Consider the following 23,039-nt stretch of genomic DNA (forward strand, 5'->3'; position numbering starts at 1 on the left):
GTTCCGGATGAGGGTCTAACACAACCAGACCAAACAGTGGAATAAGCGTTGTGGAGCCTTCCGGTGGTGGGGCGTCCTCCAAATGCTAATGCTAATGCTATGCTTTGAATTTGATATTTTTTAGTTTTCAAATTTTGACTATTTGAATTTTGATTTTTTTAATTTCAGATTTTTTAAATTAAAATTTTAGAAATTTAAAAAAAATGAATATGAATTTTGTTTTTAAAAAATTTTAAAACAAAAAAAACGATTTTTTGAAGTTCTGAAGCTTTGAATTTTGAATGTTCTGAATCTTTTATTTTCGCCAAGAATGTTTTAATCTAGAAAAAAATATTTCTTCGGATTAAATCCCATCTAAAATTCGAAAATGGAGGCCAGCTTCTGTTACGTCCAATCAAGCTTATATTTGGCGCCCACCAGAACAAGCCTCAATAATCGTTTTTGTTACACATTCCAATGTCTATATCTTCGGGAAAAGTTTGTAATATTTGATTCACAACATAAAAAATTGAATAAATCCAGTATAAAATAAAAAAATAAATAAGGTTAAAAATCATTACTCAAATCAAAAGAAATTAAATATTCAGAGCCGGTGATGTGAAGAAATGGCAAAAAACATATAAAAAATAATTTCTACATAATCTTCATCTTCATTTTTCGACGGTTCGTACTAAGAAAATACAAACAAACATTCAGAAGAAAATTCAATTAATAAAAAAATATGAAATTCTTGCACACAAAGGAAAAAATAAGGTGTGTCCTTTGATTGGAGCTTAGCGCATTTTTGACGGTGTTTTGTTTTTTTTAACTTTCGCCGACGGCCATGGCGGCGGCCGCGACGGCGGAGAGTGTGTGGACGGAGCACAGGACTGAGGATGGAAGGCCGTTCTACTGGAACGCGGCCTTGAAGAAAAGTGTGTGGGAGAAGCCGGACGGATTCCAACCCAAAACGCAGGCGGCGACGGGCATGGAGGTGGAAGACTCCGAAGGAGGAGGAGAGGACGGGGGCGAATTTCGTCCCGTGGTCAAGGTTCGGCGCAGGAAAGCTATGGAGGAGATCACCGTCGCCGATGGCCAGGAGGTGAAAAAACTGCTCAGCAACAACAAGTTCAGCCCGCTAGCGGAGGAGAACAACAACAACAACAATGCGAACCCAACCGCAGGAAAATCCACCCCCGTGGTACCAGAATCCGGCAAGTCGGCCGGGGAAAAGAAGCAGCCGCCGCTGGTGGTGAAAAATACGGGTTTCGCCCGCCTTGCGAAGGTGATGTCGACATGTAATGTCCAGCCGGAACACAAACTGACGCGGTACGGCACCAAAATTACGTGCTTCTCGAGCGACGACTTCAACACGGTGCAAGCCCACCTGAAGAAGAACAAGGTGGAGTTCTACACCTACGGAAGGCGCGGTGATAGACCGCACCGGGTAGTGATGAGAGGTCTTCCGAACCTGGAACCGGATTACATCAAGGAGCTGCTCAAGTCGGAACATCAGCTGGACGCCTTGGAAGTTCACGCCATCAAGCGGAAGCAGCAGCTTCCCGCCATCGATGAGACACCTTTCGTTGTACTCTTCCCCAAGGGGCATACCAGTCTCAAGGAGCTGAGTAGCAGGGTGAAGAAAGTGGGACTAGTCGTCGTCCGATGGGTAGCCTACCGGAACAAAGAACCGCATGTGACCCAGTGCAAGAACTGCTTGCAGTTCGGTCACGGAACCAGTAACTGCCATCTCAAGCCCAGGTGCAGCAGCTGTGGGGGTGCCCACAGCACAGAAAAGTGCAAAGAAGAAGAAACGCGAGCCAAGAAGTGTGTCAACTGCTCTGGATCTCACGAGGGTCTGGACCGCAGTTGTCCCAAACGTGCGCAGTTCATCCAGTCGAGGCAGCAGGCGTCCAAGCCGAAGCCGCCAGCATGGAAGAAGGAGAAACAGACTCCGGCTGCAGCCGCGTTCACCGCGGCGGATTTTCCTCCACTACCTGGAGCGGTGCCGTCCATCGGGACGGAAGAAAAGCATCCTCGTCCCGCAGGAAGAAGTCGAGAAAATACTGGCGCCGGCGCCGGTGCAACCCCTAAGGACCAACCAGGCGAACGGAAGCTGTACAGCGAGTCCGAGCTGTGGGCCATTTATCGAGATTATAGAGTTCGCTTGAGGCAGTGCAAGACACCCGAGGAACAGATTGATGTGATCGCACACTTGTTGACACATGGCGCGGGAAAATGATCATCTTCTTTTTATTATTTTTTGTATTATCGTTCCTCGGTCCTAACCTGGTCGCAGCACCTAAAAGGACCTAATAAAAATAAATCGAGAAAAAAAAAAAAAAAAAAGGAAAAAATAAATTCTCGTAATTCCTGATAATATTTTTCTTAATAACATGAAAGTTATTCTATCTCTCTCAATTAAAATATTTTTCAAAATTGCCTTCCGCGCGAAATCCGCGCCTGAGCAAAATTAGCCAGCAAATCCGCGCCAGATCCGCGCGATCCGCGCCGTTCGTAACAACCCTGAAACATAATATAGTTGTTAGAGATAAACTTTGATCTTTAAATTACTTTAATATCACATCATATGCGCCTATCCTTACCGCTCGGCGGCGCACTAACAAGAAAGACGATCGCGATTTTCGAACTTTACATTCTAACTGTATAGAAAAAAAATAAATGCCGCGTCAATAAAATAGAATCGACAAACATACAGGTCACCGCAAAATGGACTGGCTCAGCTGTTATCGTGCCAGAGCCAGCACCTTCACACACACGCACACGCACTCATCCGAATAACGCACCGACGACGAACGACGAAAACGAAACGCGAAAAACACATGCGACTCAACTCAAGAACGAAAACACAGCAGAGCCAGCGAAAGAGCTAGACTTGTCACGACACGTTTCCTCGCAGAACTGGCTGAAATGTATCTTTTTTTCACTTACCCACACTTCTTCTTCGCGCCAAGAACAAAAACACAGCAGAGCCAGCGAAAAAGCTGGACTTGATGCGACGCGTTTCCTCGCAGAACTGGCTGAAATTTCTCTTTTTTTCACTTACCCACACTTCTTCTTCGCGCCGAGAACGAAAACACAACAGAGCCAGCGAAAAAGCTGGACTTGTCATGACACATTTCCTCGTAGAACTAGCTGAAATTTCTCTTTTATTTCACTTCCCCACACTTCTTATTCGCGTCAAGAACGAAAACGCAGCAGAGCCAACGAAGAAGCTGGACTTGTTGCGACGCATTTCCTCGCAGAACTGGCTGAAACTTCTCTTTTTTTCACTTCCCCACACTTCTTCTTCGCGTCAAGAACGAAAACACAGCAAAGCAAGCGAAGAAGCTGGACTTGTTGCCAATGCTTGAAAAGGAATCTATCACTGAACGGGACTGCTCGATATTCGATAGAACTTTCTGTCAGCGATCATTTCTCAAAACGATATTTGATCGCTGACACGCAACGCCTATCATGACCGTCACTGCTTGGCGACGGTCGATGAACGTAAACACGAAGACGAAACGAACGAAAAATGAGCACAACTCAAGCAGCCGCCGGAACGAGACAACGTGCTCTTTCTCTTTCTCCCGTTTTTGTCTCTCTCTTCCTAGTGTATGCTGCGTGGTGACAGAAATCATATGATTGCTATCATTGGAGAGATGATCGGAATCTCGGTAGAATGTCAAACGACCGCTCTTTTAGCGATCTTTCCCTGGAGGGAAGTCAATTATTGTGTGAGTGACTTTGCGTAGCACTCATTCCTTTGTGTGTGAAACGAACGAAAGTAGAATGTAAAAATCAGGTTGTCGTGGTGAACGCGATTGGAGTGTTCTGTCAGCTATCACAAAGAATGTCGAAATATCGCAAGCCCTGCTTGTTGCGACGCGTTTCCTCGCAGAACTGGCTGAAATTTCTCTTGTTTTCACTTCCCACACTTCTTCTTCGCGCCAAGAACGAAAACACAGGAGAGCCAGCGAATAAGCTGGACTTGTCATGACACATTTCCTCGTAGAACTGGCTGAAATGTCTCTTTATTTCACTTCCCACACTTCTTCTTTGCGTCAAGAACAAAAACACAGCAGAGCCAGCGAAGAAGCTGGAATTGTTGCGACGCGTTTCCTCGCAGAACTGGCTGAAATTTCTCTTTTTTTCATTTCCCTACACTTCTTCTTCGCGCCAAGAACGAAAACACAGCAGAGCCAGCGAAGAAGCTGGACTTGTTGCGACGCGTTTCCTCGCAGAACTGGCTGAAATGTCTTTTTTTTCACTTACCCACACTTCTTCTTCGCGCCGAGAACGAAAACACAGCAGAACCAGCGAAAAAGCTGGACTTGTCATGACACATTTCCTCGTAGAACTGGCTGAAATTTCTCTTTATTTCACTTCCCCACACTTCTTCTTCGCGTCAAGAACAAAAACACAGCAGAGCCAGCGAAAAAGCTGGACTTGTTGCGACGCGTTTCCTCGCAGAGCTCTGTAAAAATGGAAGGTTGAAAACAGAATGTTGAAAAAAAGAATGATGAATTTTACCTCTATAATTGTTGAATAACGATTTTTTTTGTCAAACATGTTTTACACAAAAAATGGTAATATTACCTAATTTTTGATGAATATTCGACATTATTTTTGCTACACGTATATACGTGAGTGATATTCATCAAATTCAGGTACAATATTCAATCATATTTTGACCCAGGGACTTTGACAACTGTCAAACGCAACGTTTTGAAAAGTGGTGAAACTATTTAGGACTTACCCACATTGGTTATTGCCAACGGTTAGCTAGTCACAGCAAAGACTAACGGTAAACGCAGGGTCGGCTGCGCTAGTCACCAACGAGGAGATAAGCTAATTTAACTATGGGAACTTCACTTTTCTTGAGTTACGGATTGAATGAAAACTCCTCTTTTGGGAGACGGAAAGGGAAATTTATTCAAAGAATTTAAGTAGGTTCAAAAGTGTATATTTGTGAGTGTATGTGTGTGTGGGGGACTCGGTTCGTACCGCTGCTGAAGCACCGGTACTGGTTCTGGACGTGGTGGGGATGGATGGTAGGTAGAGCACGGCTTAGGGACCAGGCCTTCCCTCCTTGACTGGATCGGCCGATCGGGGACCTGCCCACGTTGACCAAACCGAGAGGGGAAACTTACGCTCCTTTGGAATGAGAGCCACGAGGGCCCGAGCGTGCTCCTTGGAAATTATGGTCCACGGACCAGAGCAACTGATGATCTTTGACAATTAGACGCAGTAAGCCGGCTCCTCCGCGCTTACGCAAACTTGGCCGAAGAACGAGCGATCTGGCGGTCAAGCGGCGTGCTTAACCCGCAAAATGGCGTTTACGCCAAAGGACAAAAGGTCAAAGGACAATGGGGAGAAGTGATTAATTTTTAGCCGTACTACTAGGTAGGGTAGTCTAGCTTAAGTCGTCCTTCCCCGAGCAGGGGTAAATAACACGGGAATACCATATTTTGGTATTACTTGGCATAATAACAAATACCAAAATGTGCCCTTGGTTGCCCAGTAATAGATAGTATAATACCATGAAGCTAATGGGATTGCTGTGAGAAATGGGTAGAATTTTGATGCTATATTTAAATCCTTCGAACAGGCAGGAAAACGTAGTCTTGCTTTGGAGAGCCAAAAAATATCAGGTAAAGAAAACTAGAGGAATACTGGAATCGAACTCATGACAGGTAAGGTGCAGACAAGGTGCAGACACCATTTTAGCTACCCGCACGGTGGGTAAGAAGGATTATTATGCAACTTGCATGCACCTCGGAAATTCCTTCTGGAGGTTGTTGGGGGGACTATTCTAAGTCAGAAAAATCGATTTCCAAAATATTCTGTCGGTGAAAACTGATTTTATCTCGATTTGAAGATAAAAAACCTAATATATAGCCTAAAACCTTGAAAATACGTCTAAAATCTTAGTCTAACTCTGGACAAAGAAGTTAATTTTCATCAAGATATCAATTCTTAGTACCCAAAATATAATCCTGACATAGTACACCTTAAATCGGTCCATTACATGAGTCCCAGCGTCATCAGGAGGTGTAAAATAGCGTTATTTAAAAAAAAATATTTTCAATTTGCTCCGGTAAATCAACTGTCATGTCTGAATTCAAAAACTAATGTTGTAGCATTGTTGCAAACAAAATGAAGAACAATTTTGCAGAATAAAGTATGACATTTTATCCATTTTCAGTAAAGTTATGTCTATTTTAGTGGGAAATTGCTGCCAATTTTCAAAATTCTTCGATATTTAACTCATTCCTGTTATAAACAGCTACTACGATCATACTCAGTAAGATGTAACAAAAACTACTTTTTGGCGTGCATTCAGTGGCTGGTTAAGGTGGGCGTACTGCGCTCAAATCCCAAATATGAGCTTGATTGAACTTAATAGGAGCTATGCATTTGAATTTTACATGTTTTGGTATATATAACATTGAAGTTTAGAGCAAAATGGAATGGCGCGTCGCCTATCTTTTCTGCTGATCCGTTTTTTCGAAAAATTTCAAAACTTTGAAGGCCTGAGCTCCAGAGTGCGTCAATTCAATGTTATATATACCAAACAAAAAATCTACATTTTTGAAAAACATGTTTTTTACGAGTTCAATCCTATGAAAAATTTAAATGCATAGCGACAGCTCCTATTAAGTTCAATCAAGCTCATATTCGGGATTTGGACTCAGTATGCCCACCGTAACCAGCCCCTGAATGCCCGCCAAAATGTAATTTTTGTTACATCCTACTGAGTATGATCATATAGCTGTTTATAACAGGAATTGATTAAATATCGAAGAATTTTGAAAATTGGTAGCAACTTTCCCACTAAATTAGACATAACATTACCAAAAATGGATAAAATGTCATACTTTTTTCTACAAAATTGGTCTTCATTTTGTTTGCAACAATGCTACAACATTAGTTTTCGAATTCAGACATGACAGTTGATTTACCAGAGCAAATTGAAAATATTTTTCTAAATAACACTATTTTACACCTCCTGATGACGCTGGGACTCAAGTAATGGACCGATTTAAGGTGTACTATGTCAGGATTATATTTTGGGAACTAAGAATTGATATCTTGATAAAACCTAACTTCTTTGTCAAGAGTTAGACCGAGATTTTAGACGTATTTTTGAGGTTTTAGGTGATATATATTAGGTTTTTTATCTTCAAATCGAGATAAAATCAGTTTTCACCGACAGAATATTTTGGGAATCGGTTTTTCTGACTCAGAATAGTCCCCCCAACAAACCCCAGAAGGAATTTCCGAGGTGTATGCAAGTTGCATAGTAATCCCCTTCTTACCCACCGTGACCTGTTTACCAACTGAGCTATCAACGCTTGTTGAAAACGAGCTGCTGCTGCATCAACATGTTTTAGCTGCAGGCAAAAATATCAGGAAATTCAAAGAAAGAGAAATAAACTAAACCAGAACGAGAAAGGCTATAGCCCAAGCAGCGTGGCATTTGTCGTGGGATTTTCGAGGATGGATGATTCCAACTTAATAGGATTCAACACAAATCCAATATTAAAAGAATTTTGGAACGAAGTTCGAATACCACATGCATACCAACATGTTGGTATTGAATGAGTTATTTTATCAAATTAACAAAGATTGACATTATTTTTTTGAGTTTATCGATTATGATGAAAATAGGCAAACAATGTTAAGTAAAATCCATTCTAAAATTTAAAATTTTTCACGTTTAACCTTTTGTTGTCGTAAAGTTAATCGTCTAAATATATAAAATTTTTTCTCATCATTTTCAAATGCATCAGCATACTTTTAAAGAATGTTAAACATCATTTTAAATAGATTTTTTTTAATTAAATCACCATTATATTATAATATTTTATTTAAAATATCTTTACAATACCAATGTATGGTATTCCCTAATTTATAAAGATCATTAAATTATTTTTTTAGACCAAAATGAAATAGTTTGCTTTAATTTGGAGTAGATTTGCGTTTTTAAGTATTAAAATAAGTAACAGTATGTCAAAATTCGACATTTTCTTAAAATTTGCCCAATAACAAAACAATACCAAAATTTGGTATAATACCAATGATTGGTATTAACTTACACTTTAGACATTTTTTCAAGAGCTCGCGAAAACCAAAATTTGGTGTTGATACCATTGAATGGTATTATTTTGCATTTCCCTTGTTATTTACCCATGCTCGGGTGTTGGTGAGAACTGCAGATCGCTGCAATGTTTACATGCGGGCAAAAATGATCTACGGGCTTGCTGCAAAAAATGTTATAAAATGTGACATTTTCTGCAGCAAATCCACTGTTGCAGATTTTGAGATATATTTTTCCTTTGGGTGTAGTTTTTAGTCTTTTATTTTTTTGTCCCGTCCGTGTAAATTAATCGGACCGCTCACTGGGCTCATAATCCAAAGGTCGTAAATTCTACGTTTTAATATGGGTGCCTTGGACCTAGGGCTTGGGCGTCGAAGTCTTTGTAAATAAAAGAAAGGTACTTGTGATTGATACTAGCAATAGTGGCCGGCAGCTGTAAAGTCAACTTCGATTATTACTTAATTTATAAGGTCCGCTTAGGTACTGATCCTAGGTTGAAACCAAGGGTCGCGAAAACCAAAATTTGGTATTGATACCATTGAATGGTATTATTTTACATTTCCCTTGTTATTTACCCATGCTCGGGAAGGTGATGCAGGGGTCCTTGCGCACTTTAGATAGGTGTTTACTAACATCCTTCATTTCCCCGAGAACACCTTGGACCCGGTGTGGACCCCCTTATGCCCTGGGTAGTATTACACACTCCTCAATAGATGAAGATGGTATCTCCTGTGTTGGATTATTGTTCCGGATGAGGGTCTAATACAACCATACCAAACAGTAGGATACGCGTTGTGGAGCCTTCCGGTGGTGGGGCGTCCTTCAAATGCTAATGTTAATGCTAATGCTCCTGAAAGTTTCAGTTTCATATTACATGATTATACTGAGTTAGAGACGATTTTTGGCTCAACATTTTGCCGTGAGCAAAGCGGACTGTCAAACTTTCTGAGCGTTTTTCTCGAAACACCCAATTGATTTACGGGTGCCACGATATCTCGATATGGGATGGACCAAATTGACTCAAATTCGGGGTGGAGACTCTCAAGACATATACTGTGTGCATTACAAAGCCCGATTTTTAAATTTTGCTTTTTAAAAAAATACAAAAATCAGATTATTAAGCTGACGATTTTTTTTATGAAAAACACAAAAGTATTTTTATCTTCTTTTAAAATAAGTTTTTCGAAAATCGGCCTTTGTCATGCACACATGACCGGTTTAACGAGTCTTCACCAAAATTTTGAGCCGATATGGTCAAGGCAGTGTTGAGATATCATGGCACCCGTTTTTTGAAACTGCTAACTTAAAATATAGCTAAATCTCGGCAATGATACAACCAAATCTTTTAAAATTTGTTTTGATAATGGATGAAAATGTATATTTTAATGCCCTGAAAAGAGATTTTAAATAAAATTTAGTGTGTGCTCACACGAACCTCTGACTTTTTTGTCGATTTACATGTATGTAGCTTCTTAAGCGTGGATAATTTTAAATCCACCTCCCCCCTCAGCTGACAACGTGGTTTCAATTTCCTATCAATTCTTACTTAAATAAAAATAAAACTTACTGTAACATTGCTTTAGTTTTTATACTAGGATCATCTGGTCGAAAATGTTTATATTGTTCAACATCCTTTTCCAACGTTAAACATTGTTTCTGTAACCGGTCTCGTAAGCCAGGAAGTGTGTCACGAATATGATTCGTAAGCTGCTGATTCAAAACTTTCTGTAGATAGGGAGTTCCTAATCGATCAGCAATGTGCCTGTAACTGGGATGACTCAGGAAAAACTTTCTTTCGGCAGCCAGTGCGGCATGGATGTCTTTCCTGCCCTCAATATCCTTCTGAGATCGATTTACGACTCCAATATATCCCCGACGCAATGGCAACAGCTTATTCTCAAGAATATCGCGTGCATCAGTTCCTTCATCCATCAAGTCCAGTTTGGTAATAACACCAATTGTTCTAACACCTTGTGGATCAACTTCCTTAGCTAATTTCAGAGCATCTGAATTTGCCAAGTCCGTATTGGCGGGTGTTACCGCAAGGATTAAGCACGTTTCTTTGCGAATAAATTGAAAAATCATTCCTTTGATTTGATTTTCAATATCAGCTGGTTGATCTCCAATGGGTACCTTTGTCAATCCAGGCAAATCAATCAAAGTCAAGTTCAATACTAAAATAGAGTAACAACATACATTTACCTATTGAAAAAATAAATTAAAAAAAAACAAACCGTGTGGAGAATAAACGCGCAAATTGATAGGAATGGTAGAAATGCCCTTGTTACTTCCAGTCACACGATCAGTTTCAGCTTCAATTTCTTGCCTGATTTCATCAAAATTCGAAAATTTCTTCCCTTTCTGGTGAAGAAACTCGCCATATTCTGAAAAAAAAGAAATAGAAATTATCTATTGCTACTATTGGGTGAGAAAGTACATTGAAAACATATAAACAACTTTAACCTGATCTTCGTTTCGCGCATACACTCATGGTACTCGGGTCTATATGACCCAGAAATGTTTTTGGCTGCAAAATTCGGAATCTTGGCCGATTTTGTTGGCCGCAAATGAAAGGTTAGAATGTCTACTTTGCGATTCCTGGCAGAACTGGTTTTGGACACTGTGACCACCGGGAACCTGCTACAACAAAAAAAAATCCTTTTTTTATGGTCCCGACTTAGAGGACCTGTATCTCCTAAACTATGACACGTAGCCGGTTGATTCCTGTTGCATTTGACGAGTAATAACATCAACATTAAGGTCCCGTAGAGTTGATTTGTCAAAAGTGGACACCAGTTCCGTTAACCCGGAACTTACGAATACATGATTTTTACAGCTTTTGTTATAAAATCAACACATGGGCCAATAGGGTGGAATCTAGTTATATGGAAAAATTTAAAATGACAAAAATCCAATCAGCAACACGTTTTTTTTGGGTCCCTTTTAGAGTCCCAAACAACCTTCCAAAATTTGGGAGCGATTGGTTAAGCCCACGAATGGCGCAAAGCGAATGAATTTTGTATTGAAATTACTATGGGGAAACTTGAATTTTCACATTTTTGAATTTACACAATTCATGTTTTATTATTTTATGAAACTAACACCGTAGAAGTATAGCCCTGGATGTCCTGAACAACGCTCCCGAAGACAATATGGTGCTAAAGTGCGTCACAAAAAAGATACAGAGTTTTCAAAAGTAGTGTATTGAAATAATCAGTGAAACTCACATTTTCTGCCAACATTGCCGAAGAAACCATGAAATACAAAATAAACACGATTGTTCTTATATTTTGATGTGCCTTACGTAAAATCGTTATGAAGAAATGTTCAGAAGACATTATTTAGTTAAAATGCACCCCAATTCCTCAAATATATTATAGTTTACGAAAGTTTCCACTTGACTTGGCAGCAGTCATTGGCCGAACCGTTCATTGTTTGAACTTCTGTCAAAATTTTGTCACCCGCGTCCAAACAGCAACTCTTTTCCGATTCTCTTTTGTGCGGATGTTCGAACACAAACCCAAGTTCACGTTGAGTTTCAAACGTGGGGCAAGACACATGCCCTAATCAACTACAATATTCGGCTAATTGATTACAAATTATCAGTTAGTTGATTAGCGTAACACTAATCAACTAGCGCATTCCCACCCTCTCGAATTATCTTGGTAGGATGATAAATCTGTCAAAAATGTCAAAACAACAAACAAACTTTTACTTAACGTGTGTTTGCTGCGGCAATTTTTTTCTTCCTGTCCTGGAACGGCCACGAATCTTAATGGCCCACTTTTCCAGGTGGCGGAAGAGGAAACTTGTTTTGTTTCCAACTTCCATCGAAATAGGATGGTCTGTTTTTGTACCTTCCGGAAGGAGCGAGAACTGGGTCGAGTGCAGGTAAGTTGAGCGTCTTCATCCTAGACATTTGACGACGGGTTTAAGAATTTGTTTGAACCGCTGTGTACCTGGCCGGTCTTCGCAGAATTACCTCCACGATACACATTGTCTATTTCCATCAAGACTATGACGGTGCTGCGGCTAAACAAACAGACGAACTTCCAAGGCCGTCGGAATGCTCGCCCGAAAAACAACGCTCGAGAATAGCGCGTCAACACCGAAGGAACATCCACAACGGCGGGTTGACGATTTTTTTTTGACGACGACACTGTGCTGATAGACGAGTGCGAATTCTGCTTGCGGCCATCGAACTCGTGGGGATTCCCCGGTGACCTGTCCTGGCCACGGGCGGGCTCCCGGGAATCAAGAGCAAGCTAAGAGTTCCAGCGAATTGCAGGCGAAGAAATTCCAAAATAAGGAACTCGAAATGAAAATAGCAACTTCTTCAAGCTGATGAAGGCCATGGTCATCTCAAAACACTATCAAAAAACTTTAATAACAGGTAGGAAATTTGCAGTAACATGTATTATCCAATCTACCAGAATGGTAGTTCTTCGATGATCTAATTTTTCCAAACTTTTTCTCGCCCTCTCCCATACAGAACCTGAACCGACATCGGTGGCTTGTAGAACGCCAAAGAGGTGCAGAATCTAGTCGGATGAAAACGCAGGCAGGTTCTTGTGAAATCGTTGGAAAGGCAAGGCAAGAACGGGCATAATGACGAGTTCCTCCTGCGTCCTGCAATCTGAATCAGCTGACACATTTCGGTCAACGAGTTGCTGTGCTGCGACGAAGAATCGTACGGTTCGCTGCGAGTACTTTTACAGTCCTGTCTTCCGGATCCGACCGACTCATGGAACGGATTGTGGTCGTGCTGGAGATATCGAACAGACGCTAGCAGAAGAGGAAGAAAACGGTCACTACTTTCAGCTTAACTTGTTCGTGCATGTAGGTCACTGCGAGCCGAGGCGTCGAATCCTCGATCGACCCGTTAACAATCCCGGTGACAGCGTTACGAAAGCGAACGGTAATTCTGAACAGAAATTCCCCACTTAAGCTGCGCGTGCCGAACGGATCTCTCTTGAAGTCTGCTGACTTTGAACGCATCACTCCGGCAGACCCCCAAAAACAGCAGAGCACATCCTAAGGGGAAACCTCAAAAAATTATTGAAATGTAATGATTACGTATGAAATAAACTTTATGGGGGAAGAATGGGTAAGGGGGAGTGGTTTTGGTCTTTTTCGAGCGATGTTCATAATTTGGTTATTTGCGCTTCCGGACGCGAATTGGCGATCATATCAACTCCAACGGCAAAAGCGTGCTGCACTTTATCTAGCTCGTCCAACGTCACGACTTCCAAGAAGGTTCTCCCGGAGGTAGCTCGTTTCGAACGGTTGTTGAATCATTTGTGTCATCGCGCATTTCATGATAGGGAAGTAAAACGTAGGTTCCGGCCTCAGTCGTTTGATCATTCCCGTTGTAGTAGTCTTCTCCAACCAGAAATGCAGTAGCTGGTTTTAAAACCGGTGGAAGGAAAAAAAAGGATCAAAAAAAAAATCCAAAGGATAAAAAAGAAGCCCCAAATAAAACAATCTTCCTCACATAAGTTTAATTGTTTGTAGGGCCTTATGCCGCTTTCTTTCATTCTTCCGGCCCGGTAACGGTCGTAGCCTCACATGTCCCGGATGCGTTTCTTTAACTGGGCACAGCTTGTGGAAGAGAAACAGGCGGACTTTTGGGCCGGACACCCCGTGGGGGAAGCTGAAGCGTTCGTTGGACATCCGTCGAGGGCAGCTTCCATTTGCTTTGGAGGCCGTGTCCCATGCGCCGACAGCTCCTTGTCCTTGGACTCCTTCTTGTGCAGCCAAACTTGACCGGATTATGCAGGCCTCAGTCTTGAGTTTGCTGCTGGTTGTGGCCACGTCGAAATCCATGTTCCGGCAGTAACCGGAACCGGCATATACCGGTTGAAACCTCACAACAAATTACTTAAAGAAACCTTCAGTTCAGACGAAAGTAAAAATTATTTTCAAACTGTCAAAATGACATTTCTCAACGACAAGATTACTTAATGTAAGATGGGAATGGGATATCAAATCAGCGCTAATCAATTAGCTAATTGACTAAAATCAGCGCTAATTAATTAGTGTAAAGATAATTGATTAACTGTGTCTTGCCCTTCGGTTTCAAACTTTGGATTTGAACTCTGGTGACAACAATTGTTCGGTTTGCACGGTTTTCTCGACTAAAAACTTTTTGTTTGTCTGAAAAATTAGGTACATGAATTTCAATAAAATAACTTTTCAAAGCTAAATTAAAGCTCGTGTATTGCTTAACCCATTTGTTTAAGACAAATGTTCAAACACGGGTTCAAACAATTGTTCGGCGATCCAGACGAACCCTGTTTCAAACAGAACAGTGTTCAAGGTCAAACACGAATGAAGGTTCAAAAGCAATCCGAGTTTGCCAGCATACTCGTCACCACGGTTCGATTTCAATGACTGCTTGGCAGTGTTGGCAAAAAGTATGATTTTTACCGAATATTCCGAAATGACTCTCTTGAACGCTCTGTAACTTTTGTTAGGAGCAAGTTAGCACCATACTGTCTTCGAGAGAGTTGTTAAGGACATTGAGGGCTATTCTTCTACGGTGTTCACAGCTAAAAAAGTAGTAATCCAGCTGCATGTAAAAGGTCTGGGTGTAAAATAAATATTGCATTATTTTATGCAATTTTATGTAATTTTACACCCAGAAATATGTAGCCCGTCAGTATGGGAAACCTACTTGACCGAAATGTCAAGCTCACGTATGCGTTTATCCTTCCAGCTTTTCATCGGTCTGATGGCCGAGTGGGCTAAGGCGCCAGTCCATACTGTTGGTGCTGGGTTTGAATCCCATCGGTTGCAACTTTTTTTTGTGTTTGCAAAAAATGTACATGCAGTGTGTAATATTAAGTGTTTATTTTGACGAAGGTGATGTGCATGCTTTTGCATGCGGTTTTACCATCGGATTTTTTGCTGTGTTGGTTTCATAAAATAATAAAACATGAATTTTAAAATTTCAAAAATGTGAAAATGCAAGTTTCCCCATAGTAATTTCCATACAAATTTCATTCGCTTTACGCCAATCGTGGGCTTAACCAATCGCTCCCAAATTTTGAGAGGTTGTTTGGGATCCTAAAAGGGACCCAAAAAATGTGTTGCTGAAGAAACCAATTTTCGATTCCACCCTAATGGGCCAATTTTTTCAACCGGATTTTTTTTTTGTAAATCATTACATACGTACACTACATACTCTCCCTGACTGTTTGGGATCGGTTCAGGCCAACTGTGGCCAATCCAGAACCGGTTCCTGGGTACTACCAAAACGGTTCCAATAATGGTCTCGCTAGAAACCCATCATGTTGACTATTAAAAAAAAACAAAACGGAATCGACGTAACACCTTATAGTGTGGCACTCTTTAACCTTGCGGTTTCGTCAACGGATCCACAGGCGTACAATATCGTTCTTTTTGCGACAAGACTCCGCGTCCCGGTTCTAATAAGTGTGAAGGTATGGCATGGGGAGAAGGCGCCGAATACCTATATTCACACTAAGAATGCATATTAAACTTCATGAAATTGAATATTATGACCATCTGAGGTCATGCAAATATTCTCTGACCTAACCTGTTCACTCCGGAACCGGTTACCGGTGGCCACTGGGGGACACTTCCGGAGTATGCAAAGAACCCTACCATTTATGAAGTAAAACGATAAAATACAAAACATATTCTTACTAATCCTAATGTTCTTGTTCATGAAAATTCATTTGATTATAGAGTTTCTGACGGCTTCAGGATATGTTAAAGGTACTTTTTATGATGTTTTGTGGACCAGTTTCATGGATTGATCGCAGAAATTCATCATGCTTAGTCAATATTTTGCTGAATACTTTTTTCGGTATCAAACTGAGATTCTCCAGTTTCGCTCGAGTAACTTTGGTACGAATACCTTATTTTGACTAAGGTAGGGGAGTTTGGGGTAATATGGACAGTGGGGGTAATTTGGACACCCCGTTAAAAATCACCTTTTCTTCGGATATAAAATGAAAACGGCAATTTAGGTGATAACGCTAGTACTAGTAATGGCCTAGGACAGGGGTGCCCAACCTTTTGGCCCTGCGGGCCTGATCAGATTTTTCTGAAGCAGTGGTGGGCCGGAACTAATATTTGATAAAAGTTGAAAAAGAAAAACATTTTTTTCAATTTTCATATGATTGGGTTCTTCTAAAGTAAATACCTCGGTAAATACATAAAAGAACTAGTATTGCAAATATGATTCATATATCTTGATTTTAAGAATGAAAAACAAAGATAACATTCAAAAATGTGTTAATTTGACTTACTTTAATTTTTGTTTTTTTTTTTAACTGTATAGATATTGTTTTTGACAGGGCTGTGGAGTCGGAGTCGGAGTCGGTGGAGTCGGGTCTTTTTGGGGACCTGGAGTCGGAGTCGGAGCCGGAGTCGGCTAAATTTTAAGAGCTGGAGTCGGAGTCGGAGTCGGAGCCGAGGATTTCTGATTACCCGGAGTCGGAGTCGGAGCCGGAGTTATCTTAAATTCAACAAAAAATATGTTTTTTATTGTTCAGTATTTCCTATAAAACAGCTTAATTTACTAAACATCTTATATTTTTAATTGATTTATCAGATGCCATTGTGTTTTTGAAGCTTTTTATTGTGATTGAAAAGCTCTAATTGTGTTATTACACTATAATCACTAAATGATAACCTCTTACCCAAGTATGTAGTATCATAATTTAAAAAATAATAAAAAAAAATATTGGTTATGTAGTCAGACATATCCAATTGATTCTTGAATGCTTCCTTTTGCCTATATTTATGTGCCCTTTCAATTCAAATTTGATCAAATTTCATCCAGTTATTTCTGAAGAAAAGTACACACACAGTCATCTTTTACCCCGATAGTATATGTCTTTGTACGAGGTACATAAAAAGATTAAAAATAGTGATCTCTGTTTTTGCAAATCGAAAAAGAGTCACTGACAGTTTAACTTTTGTAACAAATAATCAACGATAATAACAATCTCTTACTTGGAACTCAACATGCGCATTTTGTTTATCACTAAGTACAAGAAAATTAATATGTTGCATTTAAAATAATTGAAACTAACAAAAAATATCAAAAGAAGTTACAACAAATTTTGAATTAATCATTGATTGTTGATGTTGATGTTGATTTTAGTTAAACTATTTTGATATCGTTGCAAATTATCGTTGAACAAATCTCAAGAATTCAGTACAAAAATGAACTAATAAAAAAATGTATAGAACAAAATGTAGGATTTTAATTTATTTTTCAAATATTATACAAAAAACAAAATCAAAATATTATCAACTGGTACGAATTTTCTCATTCTGTACGTCCCACGCCAATATTACGCAAGGTGATAATCATTGCATAATAATGTACCTTAAAATATTTTAATTGTGGATATTTGTTTTTTATTATATTTTAAGTTTTTTCATATATTTTGATGGAGGCGCAAGATCATTCATAAAGCTTCGTTTTAGGTGAAAATTCACGAAATATCGTGCGCCTCCTTTTTAAAGTATATAAAATTTTAAAATTAAAATAAATTAAAAATTTCCAGGGTAAAATATTTTCCATGTCACAGATATTTGAAAAGGACATCTTAAGCATCCTTTCCACGAAGTAATTGTTTAGATACATTGATTTGCAATAATAATCTCTTTCAGTCATGGCGTGATGTCCATGTACGTCTTGAAAAAAACAAAAAAAAATGTTTCGTTTAAAATTGTCATTTTAAAAACAAGGTGCCTGTCACTGTGCTTCTTACAAATGTCAGCCTGAAAGTGAGCAAATTGAATTTTAATGTTCAATAGATCATCAAGGCCAGGTTTCTTTTAGTTATTCTTTCAAAAATAACAATTTAATATTTAAATTTATTAGCTCTCAAAAAAATATTTTCAAATTTGAGGTTAAGCAAACAAATCCAAATTTACTTACAAAACTGTTCTTCTCAAAATGCCTCTAAAACTGAAGTTATTTTTTATTTCTGTTTCCATAACGTATAAAACTTGTAACCTAGAAACTTTTTCTCCGTTTATTTACTTTACTTTACTTTTACTTAACTTATTTTTCTTGAGAAAAACATGACGCTTAGAGAGTATTCAAATAATCCTATTTATCATTGTTAAATAATTAACTAATAATAGTTAACTAACTTTTGAAACATTTAAAAATATGTGGAGTCGGGGTCGGAGTCGGAGCCAACCATTTGTTGAAAGCTGGAGCCGGAGTCGGAGTCGGAGTCAGCTAGAGTTGGAAGGCCGGAGTCGGAGTCGGAGCCAACCATTTGTTGAAAGCCGGAGCCGGAGTCGGAGTCGGCTAATCTGAGAAAGCCGGAGTCGGAGTCGGAGTCGTTTGAAATATGACCCGACTCCGCAGCCCTGGTTTTTGACGATTGCAATTAAATACCTTGATATATTTTTTTATAACAAAAAAAAAAACATTCAAATTTCATTGCACGTTGCAATTTTTTGAAGTTTTTGATACCTACATTTTTTATTATTTTTAAAATAATTGCAGCGATCTATTTTCAGTATAAATAATTGATTTTTGAAGCTATTTAAAAAAAAAATATCACTAAAAAGTTGTTCTGGAAAAATACATTAGTTTTGCTTACTAATTTATTTAAAAAAAAGAAAATAGAAAAAAAACTTCAATTTGAAGTAAACACAGTTAAAACTAAAAGAAATAACATTTAGTCTCCCTTTGTAAATTTTAACACAACAATCCAAGTTTTTTCATAAATTTAAAAATTTTACAAAATGGGGATTTTTTTATTCCTCTAATCTAATCTAATCTAATCTAACACAAACGCAGCCAGTCCGATGAAAGCATGCTGGAAAGTCTTGTGATTAGATTACGCCCCAAGCACTTTTCTTGTCATTATTAATAATTGCAGTACATCCGAGAACACCCGAAAATGTATTGCAAAAATTAAAGCAGCCAGCCCTACTACGTTGTGTTACCGCAGAGGGATTCTGAGAATGGATCATTTCACAGAATCTACAGGGAAGGAAGGATGCGTGGACATACCGTACCAAACGCTCCTGTTTACAGTTTCATATGTGTTTTGTATGATGTGTTAAGTGTAAAATATAGTGTGGTTATATAATCAAATAAATATAATAATGCAATATAATGATCATTTAATAAAATCCCTTCACCTATATATAATAACCAAGCACCCAAGCACACAAACAGCGGCACAAAAGAAATGATAATGAGCATGCAAAAACAAAACAGCGCGTCCCCGTGGTCAGCGCACTAATAATGCCATTATTTAATTATAATAAGCAAGCACCCAAGCACATAAACAGCGACACAAAGAAATGAAAATGAGCATGCAAAAACAAGACAACGCGTCCCCGTGGTCAGCGCACTAATGATGCCATTATTTAATTATAATAAGCACGCACCCAAGCACATAAACAGCGACACAAAAGAAATGAAAATGAGCATGCAAAAACAAGACAACGCGTCCCCGTGGTCAGCGCACTAATGATGCCATTATTTAATTATAATAAGCAAGCACCCAAGCACACAAACAGCGACACAAAAGAAATGAAAATGAGCATGCAAAAACAAGACAACGCGTCCCCGTGATCAGCGCACTAATCCAAATCCGATAAAAATATTTCCAGAGTTTTTTGAAAAGGTCCTATAATCTATTTTTTCATAAAATTATTTTTATTACGTCCTTTTCGGTACTGGGACCTGGTTAGGACCGAGTCGGCTTTTGTAATTACATTTGACTTAATAATTACAGAGGATCTTGTGAAGGTCCTATAACCTAATGTCTTTCATATGTTTATACTACCGTTCTACGCATAATTGTCCTATGTCAGTTTTGACGATTTTGACTTTATGCCATTATTAAGTTTAGTCTGATGTGTACTTTAGAAAAACATAAAATCGGGTACTTTGTTCGGAAACTCATAAAAAACGACACCAAGTCTGTTTGTCCCATCGTTGAACTTCTACGCATAATTGTCCCACTAAGTATTTTCTTACACGGAATCATTAGTTTTACTAAGCATAATGCTTTGTTTACCTGTTGTATAGCAAGAGGATCACAAATAAGGGTGATAAACTGCTAACTGGGGCGATTAGGGACACATAGGGCGAATAGGAACCCACGGGACAATTATGCGTAGAAACACAGAAATCCGACGAATAATTTCAATCGCATTTTCTCTGTTGCACTTTTTTGAACATGGGACAATTCCAGAGCAACATTTGAAAGGGGCGGTACGACATTGCTCTTACGGCCTTTCATTACACGCGTTTAAATGGGGCGAAAGGCCGTAAGAGCAATGTCGTACCGCCCCTTTCAAATGTTGCTCAGAATTATGCGTAGAACGGCAGTATAGGACCTATTAAAAAAAAAAATCTTGATTTGCAGACACAGGCGCTTTGGTCCAGACACCGTTAAAACGGCATTATAAAGTTTCATATGCCCTTTTCATATGTTAGGCTACATTTTGTTTGGTCACTCTAATGGCCAAACAAAAATACAGTCTGATTATTTCGGCCAGGAACCCCCAGAAACGTTTTGAGCCCAATCCGAGCACTTTGTTTTTCCATGCTGTTTTCGTGGGGAATTGATGTATAATGTGTGAAGAAAATATGATGTTTTATGAGTAGCCTCTTTTCCTCAAATTTTATATAAGATCAAAAAATATACATACAGAAAAAATATATATTATATATTTTTTCTGTATGTATATATTTTGATCTTATATAATTGAGAAAAACTACTCATAAAACGTCATATTTTCTTCACAAATTAAACATTGTAGCTGATGTGATTACGAACTACAATGACATGTCACCAAAATCAAGATATCAATCATCATAAACATAAACAGAATTTTGTTTTGTTTAGCATTTGAAAATGTCAGCAAAATCTTCAGACTTAATTGGTCATTGCTTATCTATAAGTTACTCACCTTCCAACAAAATTTTCCAAAACCGATGATTTACCAGCAGATTGGCCACCTACAACTGCGATTTGTGGCAAATCAATTGCATATGTACACCCATTTGGGTGAATGCATCCTGCAGCTTGTTAACAATCGGAATCAGTGAATCCATGTTTTACAACGTAGATAGATTTAAATAACTAAATTTAAAAGTTTTAATTTATTAATTGTCTAGTTTACTATGTGCACATTTGATTCTTCTATTTAAATTAACATTCGCCAAATTTCTACACTGATGAGCCTAATATTATTGATTTGCAAGAAGCGTATATCCAAAATGGGGATTTTTTTTATTCCTGCACAATTTTTCAGTTAAAAAATATCAATATAAAAATTATAAAAATTCAATTCAAACGTAAAGAATGTTATTATTATATGTAAAAATTTGATCTCATGCTTATTTTTTTAATACAGAAAATAATTTTATTTAATTAATACTTCATGAACAGCCTTAAGGGCCGGTCATAGAACTATTTTAAAATGCCGCTGCGGGCCGAAAGAAATGGCTTCAAGGGCCGGACGTTGGACAGGCCTGGCCTAGGAGTATGGACAAACCAAAAAAGTTGGAATAGGTTAAGTAGTTTTGGTATAATATGTAAAAGTTTCCAAAGGCCGGTTGGCACTGCCTTAAGTTCTAATTTTGAGGGTTGGTAAATAAGGTTTTGCAGGGATTATATAGCAAAAAAGTGGACAATTTTTGTTTAAGGGTGTTGCTTGGACGATGCCTGAGATATGTACGTATAAATATTGTGCATTTTATCCATTCATCAAAAATTGCAATTTTTGATAGAACATGCTATGGGGGTACACAGCAAAAAATCCGATGGTAAAATCGCATGCAAAAGCATGCACATCACCTTCGTCAAAATAAACACTTAATATTACACACTGCATGTACATTTTTTGCAAACACAAAAAAAAGTTACAACCGACGGGATTCAAACCTAGCACCAACAGTAAGGACTGGCGCCTCAGCCCACTCGGCCATCAGACCGATGAAAAGCTGTAAGGATAAACGCATATATGAGCTTGACATTTCGGTCAAGTAGGTTTCCCATACTGATGGGCTACATATTTCAGGATGTAAAATCACATAAAATTGCATAAAATAATGCAATATTTATTTTACACCCAGACCTTTTACACGCAGCTGGATTACTACTTTTTTAGCTGTGTAATTTAGACATGACTTGTGGGGTAATTTGGACATACCTGAAAGTCTACCTGTCAGGCAAAAAAAAAGTATCCTTCGTGGTTGGTTGAGTTTTTAAAGGGATTCATATAAATTTAGGGGGGTTTAAAATGAAAAAAAAAAAACAAAAACATTAAAAAAGGAATGTGAGCAATGAGAATTTTCACAAAACCCCTATTTTTTAAATCTAGATAAATTTATTTCAATATTCGAATTGATGAAAAACTGATTACTGCACATTTGGCGTTTAACTAGAATAGACTAGACTAGACTCTAATGTTGATTGTTTTTTATTAATTTTTTTGACATTTCTAATTTGTATATGCTAATTTACAATAATATTCAAATTTAAAGGGCTACGGAATGTAAAATTTAAAAAAATGATAGTTTCAGGTTAATTAGTTCTATATAAAGATTGGTTTGGATAAATCTAAACGATACCTTAATAACTAAAAACTATACTTGGGACTAATCCAGAATCAATGTTTAAATCATTTCAGAATGAATGATCAAATTATGTATACTACACTGAACTATTTGTTATCTTCCTATTGAATTGTAATTCTATCACAAAATCATTATTTAAACCTTTGATGAAATATTGTGAGCAAAATATCACTTAAAAATATAAAGCAATTTCAAAACCAGGTTGAAGGATATAAAACATGCTTAAAAAATCAAAAGTTAAACTTATTCTTCAACATGTGTCCAAATTACCCCACAAAAGGTGTCCATATTACCCCACAAGGTATGTCCATATTACCCCACAAAGCATGTCCAAATTACCCACAA

General features: G+C 38.5%; 1 protein-coding gene across 6 annotated transcripts in view; it reads right to left on the reverse strand.

The window, feature by feature from the left end:
- The window catches only part of LOC6051347 (dynamin), a 515,697-nt gene that overhangs the window by 442,473 nt on the left and 50,185 nt on the right, over positions 1-23,039 (reverse strand). For all 6 annotated transcript variants that reach the window (XM_038263306.1, XM_038263308.1, XM_038263307.1 and 3 more), the window contains 2 exons: positions 10,321-10,470; positions 9,654-10,260 (listed from right to left, as the gene is read on the reverse strand). In XM_038263306.1, the coding sequence (XP_038119234.1) occupies positions 9,654-10,260; positions 10,321-10,470 (757 nt within the window). The remainder of the gene's footprint in view (positions 1-9,653; positions 10,261-10,320; positions 10,471-23,039) is intronic.

This window comes from Culex quinquefasciatus, chromosome 3, assembly GCF_015732765.1.
Source record: "Culex quinquefasciatus strain JHB chromosome 3, VPISU_Cqui_1.0_pri_paternal, whole genome shotgun sequence".
In the NCBI taxonomy this organism is placed as follows: domain Eukaryota; kingdom Metazoa; phylum Arthropoda; class Insecta; order Diptera; family Culicidae; genus Culex; species Culex quinquefasciatus.